The sequence below is a fragment of the Perca fluviatilis genome, chromosome 21, assembly GCF_010015445.1.
Source record: "Perca fluviatilis chromosome 21, GENO_Pfluv_1.0, whole genome shotgun sequence".
Classification (NCBI taxonomy): domain Eukaryota; kingdom Metazoa; phylum Chordata; class Actinopteri; order Perciformes; family Percidae; genus Perca; species Perca fluviatilis.
This window is the reverse complement of record NC_053132.1, coordinates 17072259-17092138: the sequence shown is the minus strand read 5'-3', so window position 1 is coordinate 17092138 and position 19880 is coordinate 17072259. Positions and strand designations below refer to the sequence as shown.

The window sequence follows — 19880 nt, the reverse complement described above, 5'->3', positions numbered from 1 at the left end:
GGGACTGGCTCTAGTGGCTGTAATTTTGCACCAAGGCTGAATTATGGGAAAGAGACTTCAGATACAGTATTAAGGGACCACTAAGGTTTATATAAAAGCATCCAAAGAGCACCATGTCATGGGACTTTTTACGGTACTCTGTAGTACCAACATAATTTGGTCGATACCCTAAAAAGCACTAAGTAGGGTACACAACCCTAATCTCAAACAAGCAACTGGGTAAAAGTAGCCAATCAAAATGCACACAGGTAAGTTGTTGACCCCACTGTCAATTTGTGTTTACTCGTTTTAAACAAAGCATAAAGTGCTGTGTTAACTACTAACTTTGTCATCGTGTATGCAGTAAAACTGGTGTTTTTTTGCCGTTGTAGCATTGTATAGTCTAGCTGTAACTTTAGCATTGGCATTCCTGCTTTGCCAGCTGTGCAGTAAATTGTAAGAAGGCTAATGAGGAGTAGAAGTAGAAGCTTTGTTGAGAACTACAAAATAAGGTTTATATTCGCCTCATGGGTAGTTTTGTCACAAAGTAGAAAATGAATCCCTATGGGAGCAATAAGATGAATGTGTTATTGGGTAAATTGGCTCACCTTTTTATTTGTAGAGCAGCACAACAGTCATCATTTAGCTAATGCAAGTTTTTTTTTTTTTTATGTTTTGATGCTTAAGAGTTTAAATAAAATTGGACCCGTGTCTGCCTCCTCTTTACCATCCATTCCAAACCATGATCAGCTCTCGTCAATCTCTCAATCTGTTGCTCATCCCCACAGGATTGCTGTGTGTCATACAACATGCTTCAGCAGGAAAAACAGCCTCCACCTGAACCTTGGAGGACTATATTTCAAGTACTGTAGATCATATAGATAGTATAATGTACGCTAAGTGTGTGTTAACATGTACAGGGACATGTACGTTCTGGTCATAAGCCTAGAGAGACTTTCTATTGGAAATATTCTTCTAAAATATTGTATCATGTGGACACACCAACAGTTTTGTTGTCATTACTTAGAAATCCTCATGGGGGCGGCAGAAACTATGCACTATAGCTTTAGTAATACAACTGTCTTCTGTAGTTTGACCTATTGACCATGACTTTGTGATATAAAAGGTAGACAAACAATGCAAAAACAGATGCAAAAAGGCCAAAACTTTTTCTTTATTCTTGTCTTTAAGTCTCAAAAATGAAATGGAATCATGGGGTTGTGTCACATTAAACAGGACTTTCTTAATAATAATAATAAATAATACTAATTATTATAATAAAAATAATATTTTTGGTACTTCTACTTCAGTTAATTTTGACTGTTTTTAAAACTATAAAATAAATGACAAAAACAACCAAATACAAAAAGACTAAATCAATCCAATCAATTAATCAATAAAGATTTACTGTTATTAGTCATAGGTCGTCATCCATCTGAATATATACCAAACCAGACACTACTGTGTATTACCACCAGAGGGAGGTGAAGTTTTGGCACAAAGGGGAAAAAACTGAAGGAGGCCTGTGCCGACATTTCCTCACAGCTGCTACATTACATTCCCATTTGATCACATTTGTCATCAAATCATGAAACTCAGCTCACTATAAATCTGCCAACAACCTTTTGTGTAAATGTGCTTAGAAAGCAATAAGCATGAGCATGTGTACAGTGTGGACATAATAAATTACCAATACAATCTAAATGAAAATCAAGTAAATTAAATTAAATCCAAGAAATTCTTCCAGTTTTTTTGGGGTGTAACAGATGAATCTTCCTTCTTCTAAAATGACACCCCATAAAAATGTAGTGTTATTTGTAGCATTGTGTATCATAATCTTGGATGAGGGAATACTGTGTAAAATGGCTTTAAATTCTTTAGCTTCTGCTCCGCTATGCAGAGCAATCATGAGACTCCCATGAGATGGCTGCACATACCACCACAGATTCATCACCACGTCGAAGCCGTTTGAAACAGACAGTGGGTATCCATGAGTAGAAAATGGATGACTCATCAGACCACATTGCTATTTCTTACCATGTGGTCCTTACACCAGCTTATGGTACATAAGCATTCTCCAAACAGCAGTGCTAAGATTATTTAGTAATCTTTTTCCACTGTGCAGGTGTCCTATTAAGAGCTCTTAATTGTCTACTTTTCTACTTTGATTTACCTAAGTTGCTGATTTTTAAACCATTTCCCTTTGCCATGATTTACAATGTGATATGTCATAAAAGACTGTCAGACAACTTTAACCACTTTAACACTGTGAACTGGCATTCTAGTTGATGACTCACCTATGTACAATAGCTGCTTTTTTAACTGTACAGCAAATTAAACTTAAGTTAATAGAGTTTTCTACAGTTAAAAAAACAATGAAATGATAAGTCATGTTCATTCATTATTAGTTAAGCTATAATTTGTTATTTTAACAGTTATTTGTTAATGATTACCAAATGATTTGTAAACCGGCAAATAATAATAATAATAATGCAAACATTATTTGGAATGGCTTTTATAAAGTTGCAGCTGATGATTATAATACCTTATTAATGGTTGATAAATACTTATACTTAGATAAATCATCTTTTAAATATTATTTAGATGGTATCTGTGCACAAAAAAATCATCTCTTTTATAGATCACTCAAAAAAGATTTAATGGAGCCAAATGAATATTACTTTATGCTTTATTAATCATTGACTAATTATTATAAGCATTAGCAAATCATGTTCATAGATGCTTACAAACAATTTGTAATGCTCATTATAACCAATAATTGTATATCAACCTAAACTAATGATAAAATAACATAAATTATACCATTAATATTAATTAATAAATGGGGAAAAAAAAGAAACTTCACAGTTGGACCTTCTTGGAAATACTGGCATCAAAATACCCCATATACTTAAACTTCCAGTCGCAAATGTAATGTCATCCTTCAGTTTCTTGGAAGACTTTGATTTTCATTGTGTCCACACTTCAAGCCAGATTATATCAGTCAGTGTATTGTGGTATCCTGTTGCTGACAGGCTGATGAATCGAGCTAGTGACAGTCAGTACAGAAGTCCGTATGCACAGAAGCACACATTTCATCAGTTAGGAATCTTAAATAAACTGACACAACATTGATGTCACTTTTTCATTTATTTTAAGTTCATTTCAATGATTTTAAGCAATTTTAATGTCTCTGAAAAAGCATCTCATGACTGTTAGTTCAGTTATTCATTCAAGCTGCTATGGAGATTGGTTCACATTAGATCGCATTGACATTCATACATTTTAAGTCTCAATAGTAGAAATATGATCAATTATGACACTTTATTGATATGTTTCTATTTTTTCTTCAAAATATAAAAAGATAGATCATGAACATTCCATTGAAATATAATTTATACAGTTCTTGATGAGTTGTTCTTTGTGTCCCAACATTTAAAAAATAAAATCCGGCATAAATCACAACCAGATACTCCAGTGACCACCTCTTCTCCCCATTCACTCTCCTACTTAGACTGCAGTACAATGGACTAGTACATAAGTCTGTTTTATACAATTTGAAGGCATGTAAAATGAACATACTTGTATCTTGTATCTTTGGAATGCTTATGTAAATGCATGATGTTAGCCTGTAATATTAAATGTATGTATATTGGTATGACTATTGTGGTGTTAGTCACATTATTTCTAATTAAATTAAGATCTTAAATATATTAGAAAACTATTCAGTATGATAACATTTCCTCTAAAACAACCCTGGTCTTATCACTTTGTGAAAATAAAATATTTTTAGGTTAGTATGATTGCTATGTCACTTTATGGAAAGCCATAAAGCCACTACACATGTGGTTGCAATCATCTGAACTGATGACAGAATATCTGTGTCTCAGGGAGCATACAGTAAGTGTCGATCAGCGGCATTCTTGGTGCAGATTGCATACAGTGTCCTCAATTTAAAAAAGAAAAAACAACATATTTAACAGAAACAGGCACATAAAGAAAATCAATAGGCTATTGTAGAGGATGTGTCAACCAAGGACCACATAACACCTTCTAAACACCTGGAGAGGACATGTCATACTGTTGTTACAACACATTGTAGCCATTAGGTTAACAGTGGCACCTACTTACCATGTAAAGCATTTTTTTTCTTTTGGTTATGTGAGTGTTACACAGGAAATCTTTAACATTGTATAACAGATTGCAAACTTTAGAAAATAAAACAGACTTAGCACTCTCAACATTGTAACTCATTCTGTTCAACATGACTTAATCAAATGGCAGTATTATGCAATAGAAAAGGAAAGACATCTTTTTCAGCCTGGCATTGGCATAGCAGTCACAATGTAGAGAATGAAGAAATGACAAATGTAACCGTGAAAAATAAGGAAAGAAAAAAGACAGTACTCGGGCATGAAAACACAAACCGCTGGGTGAAGCACAAAGTTTTTGCAAGTGTGCACACCATTGCTAGAAGTTTACCTCTAAAATATTCATAAACATCTTTGTGACCATCAAAGCCATAGTTACTTAATGCCTTCCATACTGGAACTGAAACCGGGAGCTTTAAAAAGATAAGAGACCAAAACAAAATCCCATGGACCATTTTTGCAAATAGACAAAGGCTCTAGAACCTGCAAAACCTTGAGTGGTCTGTGTAGTCTACATCACACAATATTCTGGAGAGCCTCCAACTGTAATGTACTGGGAATGGACAGAGGACCATTCAGCTGCCTGAGCTGAGCCCTGGACCTGCAGGGCCGGAAACTCACTTGAAATACCAAACCAAGGCTGAGGGACTTGGAGAGCACTCAACATTGAGATGCTCTTTTAAGCTTTTTTCATTTTTCATCAATCTCCCCACGGTGGATACTGGTATCTCTCATCCTCTTTCTCACAACACTTAAAGTACTTCACTGACATCATTTTGGAAGCTCTGGGTCTCTTTGATTGGTGCTTACATGGCTGTGTTGTGTGCTGTAATGAGCTGCCAACTAGCCAGCTGGATGACGGTAACTCCATGGGTAACGACGAATGCAAAGACCTGACCATCTAAAAAAACAAGACGAGCTACCTCTACACACTCATGCTGACACTGTGAGTGTGAGTAGTTTTCAGTTGCATCTCGAAGGAAGACGTTTCTGCTCTACGACACGGCACAGTGTTCATAGTTTTCGGGACTGGATTCATGACAAACAATGATAGGAGGCTAAGGGGATATGTCAAGACTCTGTTTCCCCCTCGAGAGATTATCAAGTCATAATGCATGCGTTTTTTTACACATCACGGTGAGGTGTTCACATTATCGTTATCTATATACCGTACTAGAATTTATTATGTTAGAAAGAAAACACCTACATCCACACACACCAACACACCTGAGTCCTTTAAACCACACATAAACTTTGGAATGGCAGTTGGTTCCATGCAAACCTGAAATCTCTCTTGATTGTTCGCCAGTATAGTATCTTTCATAGTCTGTTATTGGTCTTTATTGTATAACCTGGACTTGTGCTCCCATTTTTCTACTACTAGGACTAGTGGAACAGAACTGCCCATCCCAGCAAAATCCTGCCATGGGACATCCAAGGCCTTAACGAATCTCTTTAACACTGAGGCGTTGAAGATACTCTCGAGGTTCTCCATTTGCCCTGCTACAATCGTGTGACAACTCTTGTATTATTGCCAAAGAAAAAAAGCAAACTATGAGTACTAATCAAGCAGTCAAAGTTGTGGTATGGAGAGCTGTTGTTTTAAAACTGCTGCTGCTGCTGCTGCTGCTGCTGCTGCTGCTGCTGCTGCTGCTACTGCTACGGTAGTTGTGCAAATGATTCGAGGAAAACATGGACTTTGTGATTAACAATAAACAACCTTTGCGCAAATGCTATAGTTTGACAAAGTCTTGAATGATCTCTGTTGATTGAATGGTTACTGCTCTATGCATAAAAAAGTAAAACTATGGCAGCGGTCAAAAACACTGGAATGGAGAATGTAGGGCAGTAGTAGCAGAGAGATTTCATCAAACAAAACATAGTTCAGGGTGTACTTTGCAAACAAACATGTTTCAATATTCACATTTTTTTACTTTTCAAAACAAAATATAGCTCTTCTCTTTCATTATAATCTTTTTTTAAAACATTAATTGCATATAACATTTTTTTAATTCATTTTATATATACTTTTTTGTATCTCTAGCACCCTTGTCTTCAACTAAGGGCTTGCAGAAAAGACAGTCATGCAAACTAGTCATGCTGGTAAACAAAGTTACAAAAATGCATTATCTTTTTTTTCATTTGTTTATCTCAGCGTCCATCCTTTGTCATCCCCATGTCTTTATAGGCAAGAGTCTGTCATTGCTCATTGTCTTTCAAAAAAAAAATAACAAAATATTTACTTCCCATCTCTTCCCAGGACTTTGACTCCATTTCATGATGCCAAATGTTCTATTAACATTGGCAACTGATTTTTTTTTTTCTTTCTTCCATTCTGGACCTTTTCTGCTCAGCAACTTCCTCCGAAGTCATGGATAGTTGATTTGTTTATCAAAATATAGATTTGTTCTCTTTGTACACTTCCACACATGCTCTACACTTGGTCCATTTCTTCTAATTTCCCCCTTTGCCTAAGGGGAATCCTTATCTTGACATCGACTTGCCTGAGTAGCAGTCGTTGGCAGCAAGAGGGACAAGAGAGAGATGGGGCAGTATTCATCTGGAGCTTCTTGTGCCTATTGGCAGTGTTGGCCTTTGTGTTAGGAGTAGCATTTATCTGATTGGTCCCTTTCAAAATGATAATGCAGAATCTCCAGCTAATGTTTTATGTGATGTAAAAAGTGTCCTTGTGGCGGGGGTGTCCTTTTAGTTGTAATTAGAATTTGCTCCTCATGACTGAGCACTGTCAGTCATGAGGAGCAGACATGGGAAAATACTTGTAATATGTATATAGGCATGGGATGCTAGTGGCAGTTAAAGTACTTTTAGAGGAATGTGTACCAAACGGAAGCAGTGAAATATTCCTTCTAATCTACTATACATTACAGAAGGTCATTCAGCAAGTGCTTGCTACAGGACCTTTGGTATCCCACATAGACTTTCAGGCAAGCCCATGTCAGTACATGAGAGATAAAGATGTCTTTTGCCACCATTTTCTTATGGTGAATGTTTCAGGTGAGTCTAAATATACAGTAAAGTCCATACACGACCTGTTTAAGCTGATGCTACATGTGCTTCATTTGTTCAACTTTATAGTGCTGTTTTTGATTATCTTAGTACTTGTGAGTAGGGCAGTGTTTCAGTCTGATAGAAGTGAATGGAAGACATAAGTTCAGTGGCAAACATGCTATACAAGTGCTAAACTTGAAAAGGGGCCAAAGTATGGGTGTTGGTAAATACTGATGGATTTCATATACACTGTTTGTATTTAGTGCATCTTTTTTTTGGAATGTTAAGTGTTTTAACGAGTAAGACCAATCCTTTGTCTCTCATGTACTATATATTTTTTTCTTTACTGGAAAGGAACCTAAGAGGAAAATGACATCTATAAGATCCCTTGAATGCATAAATTCCTCTCTCTTCCAACTGTTGATGGATAAAGTCAAGTTATTTCCAAGCCAACAAATGCTACAATATGTTAGCAGAGATGCTACATTGTTCATTCAGTCCTTTGTGAAGACAAGTGTTTTCAGAAACGTGTGAAGTTGCTCAGTTGTTCAGCACTGTAGACAATACTGAGTTGTCATCACACAAGATGGCAAGTATAATGTTGTCAGAGAGATGTCATCTGGAATGTGTAATCAGGAGTCCTTTTCTCTCCCAAAAGTGTGTCAGTGCAATGCTCAGTCAGTTTGCCGAAAAAGGAAAAAAAGGTCTGTCAGACAGTTGTCAAAAATGTGGTCGGAGTTCCAAGAGGTGGCTTTGGTAACAACGTGAGGAGCAGACCATACAATTTTTTAAATTCATGATTAACTTCTGGTCGCTCTCTTGTCACCCCAAAGATCTCCTTTAAACTGTCCATCCGTGTCACACTTACGTGGCTCCCGCCGCAAATTTGTGTTTACCAGTTACTGACTCCACATTAGAGAGGAGGCGAATGCTAGAAACTTAACACTGTGAAGACAAGAACAGAAAGCCATTAATATTCACAGAGAATAAACAGAATTTTTAAGAAATCATGTTGAAGTGAAATGAACTGAAACTTTTAACATTAAGAGTAAGCACTTGTATCTTGATTGGTTTATAGAGGTGCTCAACTTATATAAACCAATCTTGTTCTCATATTTGGAATTTGCCAATTACATTGTTATCAATAACACAGTTTTATAGTGTCACTAACATTATGTGCAATAGAAAAGTAATCAGGGATTACCATTACCTGTGAACTGCTGGTTAACTGTACATGTCAGAATGAAGTGCACACATTTAAACTGTAAGGACAACTCTACCAACAGTCTATCTCCAACATACAGACAGAAAATTGGCACACAAGTTATTCTTGAATAACAATATCAAGAAATGGAGACAATAAAACTGGTGGCTGACAATATTAGAAAAACAAACGGACTGAATGAAACAACCTGCCAGCCAACTGACCAGCACCATGCTCACCACTCTGTTAAATCTCAGCAAATCACCATCTTTACAGGATTGAGTTATGTACAGAGCATTTTGAACACGATTAGGCGATAGGAAGATGATGACTGTGTGTGTGTGTGTATGTGTGTGTGTGTGTGTGTGTGTGTCTTTTTCATTTGAATGAAAAGTACGCCTCATGGAAAAACACATTTTTGTCCGGACAGATGGAGACATACAAACATACTCAATACTATTCATGGAAGTTTTCACATTTAAAAGAAGTAGTGGAATCACACATTTGGCTGACACCATTTCAGGAGGCTTATCCCCCAACTTCAGCTATGCATCATGCAAACACAGGTGCAAATTCAAGAAAATGTTTGTCAACAACATTAGGTTGATACTTTCTTAATTCTTTGCCTACAGTTATGGCAAACAATTCTTGTATCACATGTGCTGGCATCATGCATTATCTAACGGGAGATTAAACACTTCTGTTGTGGTCTCACAAGCAAACATCAACCCAGTACAAACATTATCCTTTATTGCAGTCGCATTAGCTCTTCCAGTCTGCTCTTCTTTTCACCCTCTTCCTCTTTCAATTTCCACTGTATAGTTTCCTCCACAGAAAAGCTGTTAGCAAGACAGTTCATATTTTCTAAAGACCAGTTGTATGGTAAATTCTTTAGTCGACTATGAGTAAAGGCCCTCGTACATCCTACAAGCGACCTTGGCTTACATGACAAGGAAAAGTCAGCAGCTATTAACCTAAACCACCATGGACCCATTAAGCATAGACTTCGTAATTGTATTAAAATTGTATTTTGATGTAAATTTAAATGCAGAGGCAATGCCATGCCTCATCATGCAGATCTTATTAAGAGTAACAGGACCTTCTCCTGGTGGCGTATGCATAAATCTGTCATTTCCCAAATATGTCTGCACAAAATCAGAAGTAAGTTAATGGAGTCTTAGTGCCAGATTTATAAATTCCTATATATGTGTACATGTACAGTACACATGTCTAAAAACCTCCATTATTGGATACTAGCACACCACTGTTTGTTTGGACATCAACCAGACTTTTCTGTCTTTGTTCTGGCACCAGTAACATCCTGAGTCAGTGCCAAAGCAGCCTTTGTGTTGCTAGGCACAGCCATTATGCACTGGTGTTGTAAATCATAACAGACACATAGAGGTTTAACTGGTGTCAATCTTCTCATTGCACAATTCAAAGTTGATCAAACATAATTTTTTGACTCTTCCTTTACCAAATTAAATGACTGTACTTATAGTACAACAGCTTTTAGTATTCCTATGCTTAATAAATCCAAATATAATAGTGATACAGTCCCAAAACAGGCCTTTCAGGATGCATTAGCAGCAACCATTGAAATATTTACATGTACTGTACATTCATATTCATTAGAATACAGTGCATTTACCCCACATATCCAAGCAAACACACAACCAAGAACACACTCAGAATTTTCCTTTGTCATTACAGCTGAATTAGGCTTACAGTACTGTAAAATTATAAATGTACATACTTGCTTTTGGAAATACAGACCTAATATGTATATAACCAGAAAGCCAGGTTAAGCGGTGTAGTTGGGTTCAGTAAAGATTGCAGGATAAAACCTGTCCGATGACGTACATATAAAAATTCCATTAGAATCAGTTTTTATGAAACTTTGTTTCCCTATACTCACAAAGTATACATAGATATATTAATTGCATATGACTTTAATGTATTCACATGTGTAGACACATATATGTACATATTCAATAATAACCACTGACCTATTAAGTATTTCTGTAAAGGTTTAGCTAGTTAAATCTAGCTAGTTTGCATGAACTCCTAAATTGACATCAGAGCCTACGGGGGCCTCATAGAGGCACTTACAACATCTGCCTGTTTTGTTTACTTATCAATGTGACATCAGAGTGTCCTAGGTGATTTGCATTGGCCACAACTATGATATATGACTCATAAGATCAGCAGAACCACAATTATGACATTCTTCAGATAAATTTTGATACAATACAAAGCAAATATGAACAAATCCTTTAATCACTACTATAATCATAAATGTTCAAATTAAAGTGGTGGTGCGTGAGATTGTTATTCCTCTCACCCATATCCAGTCAATTGTAGCACAAAGAAAAACATTTCACTGCAGATATATAAGATGGATGGACATTTTCCTTTACAGAAAATGTACATTCCTAATAAAGTGGTATACGAGTATAATTCAAAGTATCTCAAATTGTAACATCCACATTGTGGATTCATTTTAAAATTATACAGTATGCATGTGCGCTTAAAATGTTGAATGAGGTTTTGTGCACTGAGAGAAGTGATGCTCGCAAAAACTACAGACCAACATTCAGGTTTGTTAATGTGGACTAAGATTAGCTTTGAGGATTGAACCCAAGCCAATCAACATGTGTCATTGTACTCATTGCATCACAAAAGCAGCGTTCACAACACATTTTCCTGCAAGTTAAATCAATTTAAAAAATGTACTATCCCAGAGTTTCCCTACCTTCCCTAAGCTCAGGTTGACATCCGTTAACAAGCTGCTGTCAAAAATTTTTTGGATTCACTGGAGCAACAAAGCTCTGCATGCTGTTTCAGATATTTTCAGACAACATTAAACTATTGTAATTTTTTTACATAATAATGGTGAATGGTGGAGTATAAGCACGACTATTAGCAACGTTGGTCTAAAAATATGTGCAATGGCCTTTAAAAACCCGTATCAGACAAAGCCAAGCAAGCATTACTTCTTGCAGTGACTATGGTAGGATCTATCGTAAATGAGACACAACTTTTTTAAACCCTTTCAATCTTAATTCGACAACAGATTCAAGCAAACATTCAAGTGATGTCACAGCTTTCATCTCGAATCATATACTGCATATCTAAGTTCTCAAACTGGAGGGGTCTGGAAGCACACTGATTTTTAGACAAAATGGCAATCGGGACCATAGATTATAACAGTTAGAATATCTGGACCTGGCTGTCTAAACAAGTAAATACTCTCCCTTTACACCTGCATGAAAATTGTTGGATCTAAAGCACTTAGAGTTTTATCTCATGATTTCACTCTTAACTACGTTTCTGTTTAAGGACAGGTAAATACAACATCGTGTTTTTTTGACAAATGTTATTTTAGACAATCAGTGGTACAGAAAAGCCATTCCTTACAATGAAATACACATTACCAGTACAAGTGAAAAATATAAAACTATTACAAAACTAAAATAATTAAAAATGGCAGCCACAACATCAAAAAGTTTAAAGGACCAGCAAGACCACATTGACTTGAGAAAAAAACAAGACAAATGGCTCATGATGTTATTGTAATACTAATTGGAACAGATAAATCAAAGATAATGAGTAGACTGCCTACAAAGTCTGTGCATTTTTAAGATTAAAAATAGATCTGCATATTTACATATGTATGTGCACATCATGTTTTCCAACATTAAAATAATATTGCATGTTTATTGCATATGTGAATGTCTTTTTTGCTCAACTTTTAACATACGATCTATTTTCATGTGAGGATGGCAATCTGAGGAAGGACTTCAGTTACTAAAATAAGCTATACATTGCCAAAAAAGATAGTTTGTTTATTGTCTAATTATCTAGAAGAATGGTATATTGTAATAAGTCATATTTTTTTTCAAACAACAGATTGCATTTCTGTCATTTAAAAAAAACAAGAATGTAAAAAAAAAAGTGAAGAAGCAAAAACATTTTAGAAAAGCTGAACATCCTTAGAGATGTTTGATGGGATAGTCTCACAAGTTCAGTCTATTTGTTGTAATATGGTCTGGGTCTTATCCCAACATGCAATCATTTAAAGGTTATGAAATTAGTATTGAGTGTTAGTAAAGTGCTTGTATTTGTTTTAAATGTATAATTAATTATGTAGCCATCCATATCTGACTTTATAAGTATATGTGTTGTACTTAGATTAATGTAATTTTAAGAAGTTTTCTTAATACATTGCATTTAGATTTATTTAAAAAATGGTAGGCCTACAAGTACATTTCATTTACATGGCTGTCCTGAATAGCATTTCTTCAAAGGTCCAGTCAGACATTTACGATCATCAAATAGGAATTGTGCTACTTTGCCAAAGACTGTCTGGGAGACACAGTTAGCATGTAGCTAGCCAGGCAACTCTACTCATGAGGTCCTCTGCTGCCCTAACAATGTTATCAACAAAGGATATTATTTTGCCTAGTTTTGAATGCTAAAAACATGCTAAACCTGCTACACTGGTACATTTTGTTGAACCCACAGCTAGTGGTTTGATCTATAACCTAAGGCCAGTAGTAAGTAATAAGCTAGCGCTAGCTTGGCTAAATCCATCGTTTACATAAACCTCATCTTACACATTGTTGCAGTCCCTCCACGACGTGGTCTCACAACTCCAACTAACCTCATCCTGCTCCCCCATTATTAAACTACACCTTTGCCCCAGTCAAAAACTAAACTTGTGATACATTACTTGCATGTCTGGCAGCCTACATGGTTTTGAGACAAATTAATACAACATTTTAGTTATTTTTTTTATATTTTTTATATTTTTGGGGCATATATTTAATTCATATTATTGTTTTGGAATATGATTGTTATAATTGCATATGATGCATGAGATGATGATAAATATATAGAAATATATTGGACAATATGCTTGCAACTGCTAAAGAAAGTGACTGAATAGACATTTAACTGTACATTAGAAGGTAGCAATTGCATACATGGGATCCTAACAGCAATGTAATGTAATAAAATAAACTATGATTTGTAGAGCCATGTTAGGCTGCACAATTGAGATAGCTCTTATGGTACAGTACTTTTATTCTTTTCATTTAAGCTAAGTTTTTTTTTCTTCAATTTTTTGACATCTTAGCTTTGTTGTGTAAACTATCAACATAAAGTGTCCAATTATTTCACAATGATGAGATAGAAAAGTACGTGTTAATACTGAGACTTATAGAAACTGAGTCTGTCTTTTAGAGAAAATTACCAAAATGATGTCTATGCTGTACATAAATCAATATTTCACCAAAGACAAAGTAGAAACCTTTCTTACCATCAATCTAATCTATAAATGTATTTTTTTTTCTTTGGCTAAATGAACTGTATTGTTTCATGGTCAATTATCTGGACATTCTTGTCAGCTCAGTTTTGTTTGGTCCAGAACATTTAAAAATGAATGTCCATCTACACACTTAATCCTACATTTTAAACTGTAACTGTGCACGCTTTCATAATGTTTTTTAATCTCTGATACTATTTCATTTAACAAATCCAATTTTTTTTTTTTTTTACACGTATTCTAATCATTTAAAATAACAGTGTACGTTGAAAGCTAGAATTTGTATTTTACCCCATCAGCTAACCTGATGCATGCATCATAAACCATTAGATTTACAAGACAGGGGGTCATTCTTTCTACATTCAAGTTCATTTCATGTTATTGCTATTGTTTTTGCACGGTGTACAATCTAATGGAGGCTTCAATGCGATCAGTCCACAGCTAATCCACTGCATCTCTTGTCACAACCTTTTTTTTTTTTTTTTTAAAAAAAAAAAAAAAAAAGGAGGGACCTCCAAAAAAAATAATTTTTTTTTTAAAAAAAAAAAAAAAAAAAGGCACCACAACCGCGCAGTGGTCCTGGAGCCTCATAGGTTTCAAAGGGGGCGCTAGTGATAGGAGCAAGCCGCAGTGATGACCCAGCCATTCCCGATATGTTATTGAGACTGCGAGATTTCTCGTAGCCCGTTGCTTTAAGAAAATAATTTGAACCATTGATCGATTCATTAGATTATATAATGTGTTTTTGTTTTGATATCATATGCAAATAAAAAAGTTGTAGTTGAAATGTTCCATATTCAGGGTTTGTTGCAAAGGTTTTATAGTGTTGAAACATGAACATGAGGTTTAACATGTTATAAGAAAAAATTTTAATTGAAAAGAAACACATAAGTGAAGAAAATAAATTAAGGGTAAGAAATTGAAAATGTTATCAAATTATAAAGACATATAAAGGACAGACACAGACAAGAAGGACAAGACAAGACAAAACAAGAAAATGCGAGTTATGATATATCTTCTTTTTTTTCAAAACAGAAAAGCAAAATATTCTCTGATATTAAGAGATTTAACACTTATAATAGGCCAATTGAATAACGCACCCAACATTTTATCATGTATGATGTTCCATGTTCAGGTGTTTTAGACAATCTTTTGGCCACAACTATACAGTTTAACACAAACACAAGTAGTAAATACTCAGATATTACTGATACAGTGTAGGAGTTGACCACATGAAGTTTTAGAAAAAAAGCTTAAAGATTTTAGCACTAATGAAGTTATGTAGAATAATGAATTGCCTTGCATTATGCTTTATAAACCCAAGCCCACTTAGCATTTGCTTTTGGTCCCTGTAAACTTCAAATGGCCAACACAAAAATGTCCTCCCTGCAACTTTTAGAAACACTTCCTATCCCCCGGTAATAGCATCCTGTAATGCAGTGGTTCCCAACCTTTTTGGTCTGAGGTACCCCCACAGCCCTGTCAGATGAACTCGCATACCCCATCATCGATTCCCAATCTATGTTCCAAATGTATGAAATATTCACTTTAAGAAAGTGGATATTGGTAATTTTTTTCATACAGTTAAACTGTCAATATTGAGGTTGGTTTGGTCAACAATCATACTACTAGGCTACTACTATTTGTAAAGCTGAATGTTTCAACCATTTATCCATTACTTTTGGCTAACCATTTCAACCGTTACCTATTCTTTTAGCTATTTTAACCCTTTCACTATTACTTTTAGCTAATGATTTGAACGGTTTAGTCATTACTTTTAACTAGTTATTTCTACCATTTATTCATTACGTAAAACGTTTGTGCTGGCTTACTAACTAGTTTTCACACACTTTTACACAACTGCAAAATGTAGTGTTCAGGTGTTGACTTAATTTCAATATCAAATTAGTGGAGCTACTCCACAATCTTTCCACGTACAGCATGGCAACTGCAGAAGTACCCCCTGGAGTACAAGTACCCCTGGTTGGGAATCACTGCTGTAATGGATATAAGTTTACATTTTGTTTACAGTGGAAAATGACACATGGTCCACTTGTGCAAGTGACTTTTAAATATAATACATTGTAACTGCTGAACCTTACAAAACCAATTTATCTAAGAAATAACACATTGGCCTTTGTGTCCTTTCCCGCTGTATTTTTGGTGTGTAACAAAGCATGCAGATGTTGAATTCCTCCTGTAGGAAGAGCAGCTAGAGATGTGTTATTGTATCTAGTGCTGTGCTGACGAAGTGTTGTTGCATCAGGTGAAGTGAAAAAACACCATTGGTAGGTAGCAATTAATCTGCCCTAACAATGGCTAACTGTCCCGTAATGGATGGAGTTTTATTAGGAATATGTTACATTAGCTGAAATTAAAATGTAATGTAAAAAAAACAAACTGTTAAGCTAAAACATTATCAAGTTAGTGTATATTTTTGTCAAACTCCAACCATCACTAGGCCACAGTCAAACAAAGAACACCCACTGGTAAAGTGTGACGCCCTCTGTGCCTTCCTGCTGAAATGGAAAAGTATATTGTGGTGCACGGTGGCCATCACTCCACCACTCTAGGATACGCATCATTTGAGCCAACCATAAATAACTCCTTTTTTTACTCTGACTAGCACAGGCACATTAGTCAGATGGCAACTCAGTAAAATATTGATGATGGATTTTCACTGGGTTTCTTAGGCTGCATGTCCCACAAAGATGTCTGAAAAGCTGTCTGGCCAATCTGTGGTGCTGCTTCAATCTCAAGTTCAGTTCCAAATGTATTTTGTTCATACCACCCAAATGTATTTAGACAAATTGTCAAGTTGCATCAAGTGGCAGCCATTTTTGTGATGCTGAATCAGAGTTTAGGGGCAACAACAGCCTCCCTGAAAAAAAAAAAGACCTTTTTTTATAGCAGAACTACAACAATGCTGGACAAAAATCTCTTAAAGAAAGAGGTGGCTATCATTATCTGATAAACTCTTCACCTGACCTAACTGAACTGCTAGATAAAGATATAATCCTTAAGATTTTCATGAAATCTAACCCTGTTTTTGGTATCATTTATGGTCTGCATTTTTTTATTCAATGGCCATTGAATTTTTTGCGTGCATTCGGTCATTACCTATTTACTGTATCTTGTAATTTTAATTGTTAGTGGCGTACTCCGCCATTCCTGTGCTTGATTCACATTGCCTCCACACACAGGAAACAATGTATACATGTAATTCTAAATAATTTGATCTAATTTATTTCTGCCTTCCAGTTTACTGTTTGTTTTTTGACACCGTGTCAGAGCTACATTAAGTTTCTGCTAATGCAAACCAACTGCTGCGGTTTCACATTAAAAGTCTTATTGCAGATACATCTTGTTTCCGCTAATTTACATTGTAGTAGTAAATTAGTAGCATTTACTTGTATATTAATTTAACTGTTATAGTGATGCTCCAACAGCTTATTCAGCTGATATTATGCTACAAGTTGTATTAGGTTAAATATTAAGCAAATATTATGCTTTACTTGGGTGCTAGATTATTATATTATTATGATGAGTGACCTACAGATTCGAAGTACGCATTCACAAAAATAAAGTTGGGAAGCCCGTTTTGATTCTGCTGGGAAAATCCTTTGGATCTATTCTTGGTTCTAAAATCAACATGCAGAGTGGAGAGAGAAAGAATGAAGGGAAGAATACACACTGCTCTCGCAATAAACGGACAAAAACTGTTATTCATATACAGTAAATTATCTTTAACTAAACGTATAATCAGAGGATTTAAAACGTTTGTCGAGTGTGATATAAATATATGGATAAGTGAAAAGAATTGTTCCCATCTGTTGATTAGATGAAGGTGATACTGAAGAAAATAATGTAGATGGGGCAGTAACGTGGTTCTGATGATTTTCAAATATATGCTGCTTTGCAACCAAAAGCTGATCGAAACAGTTTGCTTTTGCTCATGTCTGAAAGTATTGCTTGGTAAAATTCAAGACAAGGAATGTTTTGTCAGAAATGACAATAAAAATGCTGATAAAGTTAAACATGTCTCAGCCACTGCAGTCTGTCACGGTCTGCTAGCTTCCTCCTCACTGTGCTAAGTACTGTATTTAAACCCGTTTTTTTTGCTCTGGGATCGTCTATCGGGAAATGGCGAGTCTGACTGTCACTGTATTCAGTGATGACATAATTTCCGGCCCAAAGTCACACTTAATTTACACTATGGAGGAGTACAGTACATACCTACATTCAGACTTTAGTTACACTGGCGCTGCAGTGGCGGCCTAGGGATGGGATGGAGAATGAATGTTAATCACAGAAAGAGAAGGTAATGGAGAAGGAAGACACAGAGGAACAGAGAGGAAAAACTGCAAATATTCTGACCAGACTGTCTACCAATTAAATTATCATAAAAATTAAACAGATTGGACCAAAATAATAGACTTAATCATGTATGTATGTATGTATGTATGTATGTATGTATGTATGTATGTATGTATGTAGAAGGCGGAGAGCTATTACGTAATACACATATTTCTTATAATTTCATGAGCATGTGCTTGCTGTGAAGGACACAGGATTTGCTGACTCTTCAGATGCTATTCTTGGCACTGCCCCATACTGTATCATTCTTACATGGGATCAATTGCCTGTTAAAGATGGTGTGATCTCCTGTTACCCATTATTAGATGTATTGATCTCTTAATGGCCGTTACTGAAGCCACAATGAGATACAGTACCTGGGGTGTCTTTTGAGGGAACTAGATAACATGCAACTGTATACCAGGGTTTCCACAGGGTCTTAAAAAGTCTAACATTTAAAAATCTAAATTTTAGGCCTTAAAAAATCTTAAGTATTGTGTTCTAGGTCTTAAATCATTTTAAACAGGTCTTAATTTTCCTACGTCCATGTAACGCTAGCTCTAATGCTCTTTTTTTTATTTATTCCGTGGTGTTGTAGTTCTTTCTTTTGCTGGTCCAAATATAATTTCGCTGTATTTCAACTACAAATGAGACCAACACGCAACTTATGTTGCCAATCAGCTTTCGTGTTATTGGTGCGAGTCTCTTTGGGGAAGTACAAGTTTAGCGATACTTGGCTTGATTAAAACTGAATTTAGGGCATAGTTAATGTTGTGATAAAGGTCTTAAATTTCATTCAAGAATGATCTTGAAAAAGTCTTAAAAAGTCTTAAATCTGACTTGTTGAAACCTGCAGAAACCCTAGTATACTTTGTCCTCTTGTTAGCTGTATGTAGGTCATACATACCTATATGCATCAGCTGTTATCATAAAGCTCAAATTCATAAAAAAATATATATATACTACTCATACATATACATAAATATTTATCATATGTACATACTCTACATATATACATTTTGTTCTTTTTCTTTTGTAAGGTAAAAATCTGGCTCAGACAAAAGAATATTTGCAGATTGTTGTGATGAGGCAACATTGTAAGAAACACAGTGGTACTGATGCACACATTATAACATGCAAGACAATGTAGGACAAGTTTTACATATGTGTACTCTGTACAATGACACAGAGGAGGACAGTGACATGATTTCAAAGTTAGGGAGTTAAATTTAGAGTTGGTATAATTTTGCGTGAGCACAGGCAGAAACAACAAATATGTTGTGCTGGCCAGTAAGTGCATATTATAAAACCTTTGGCCTTAAAAAATAATTCCATCAACAATCTATACTAATATATATAATAATGAATGATGAATAATGAAACTAGATGTACTATTTAGATTTAGTATTTGTTTAACCTGAACATTGTTTTAAATTGCAGTGCACATTTGTGTTGATTTGCTAGTGGTGGGAGTTGTTAAATAAATGATATAATCCTTATTCTTAGGTCAAAAATCTATTAAAAACATTTCCTATTACGGGTTTGGTTGAATTTGTTAATGAATAATGAGTTTTGTTTCGTCAAATAAGTCTTCGGAAATGTGAGATACCAGAACCAGTTCATGCCATTTTTATGTGAATTAGTTTCACTGTTTTGTTGGCAATTTCTTTTATCATTCCAATTCACAGAAGACAGATAGTAGGTGATGGTAAAACTCAAAGGAGAACACAGGAAGAACATAGGGTAAGTCGTAACTTCAAACCACAAAACACAGTTGTACAAAACTCAAAGACATTAGCAAAAAACAGACTATAACCACAACAGCAAAATATATTAATTCAAAATAAATAGA

General features: G+C 35.3%; 1 protein-coding gene across 1 annotated transcript in view; it reads right to left on the bottom strand.

Annotated features, from left to right (window-relative positions):
• Positions 1-14240: 14240 nt before the first annotated feature.
• Positions 14241-19880, bottom strand: part of kcnc3b (potassium voltage-gated channel, Shaw-related subfamily, member 3b) — a 31754-nt gene continuing 26114 nt past the window's right edge. Inside the window, 1 exon segment of the mRNA XM_039788306.1 lies at positions 14241-17949. Coding sequence (XP_039644240.1) covers positions 17915-17949 — 35 coding nt within the window. The 3' untranslated portion in view covers positions 14241-17914.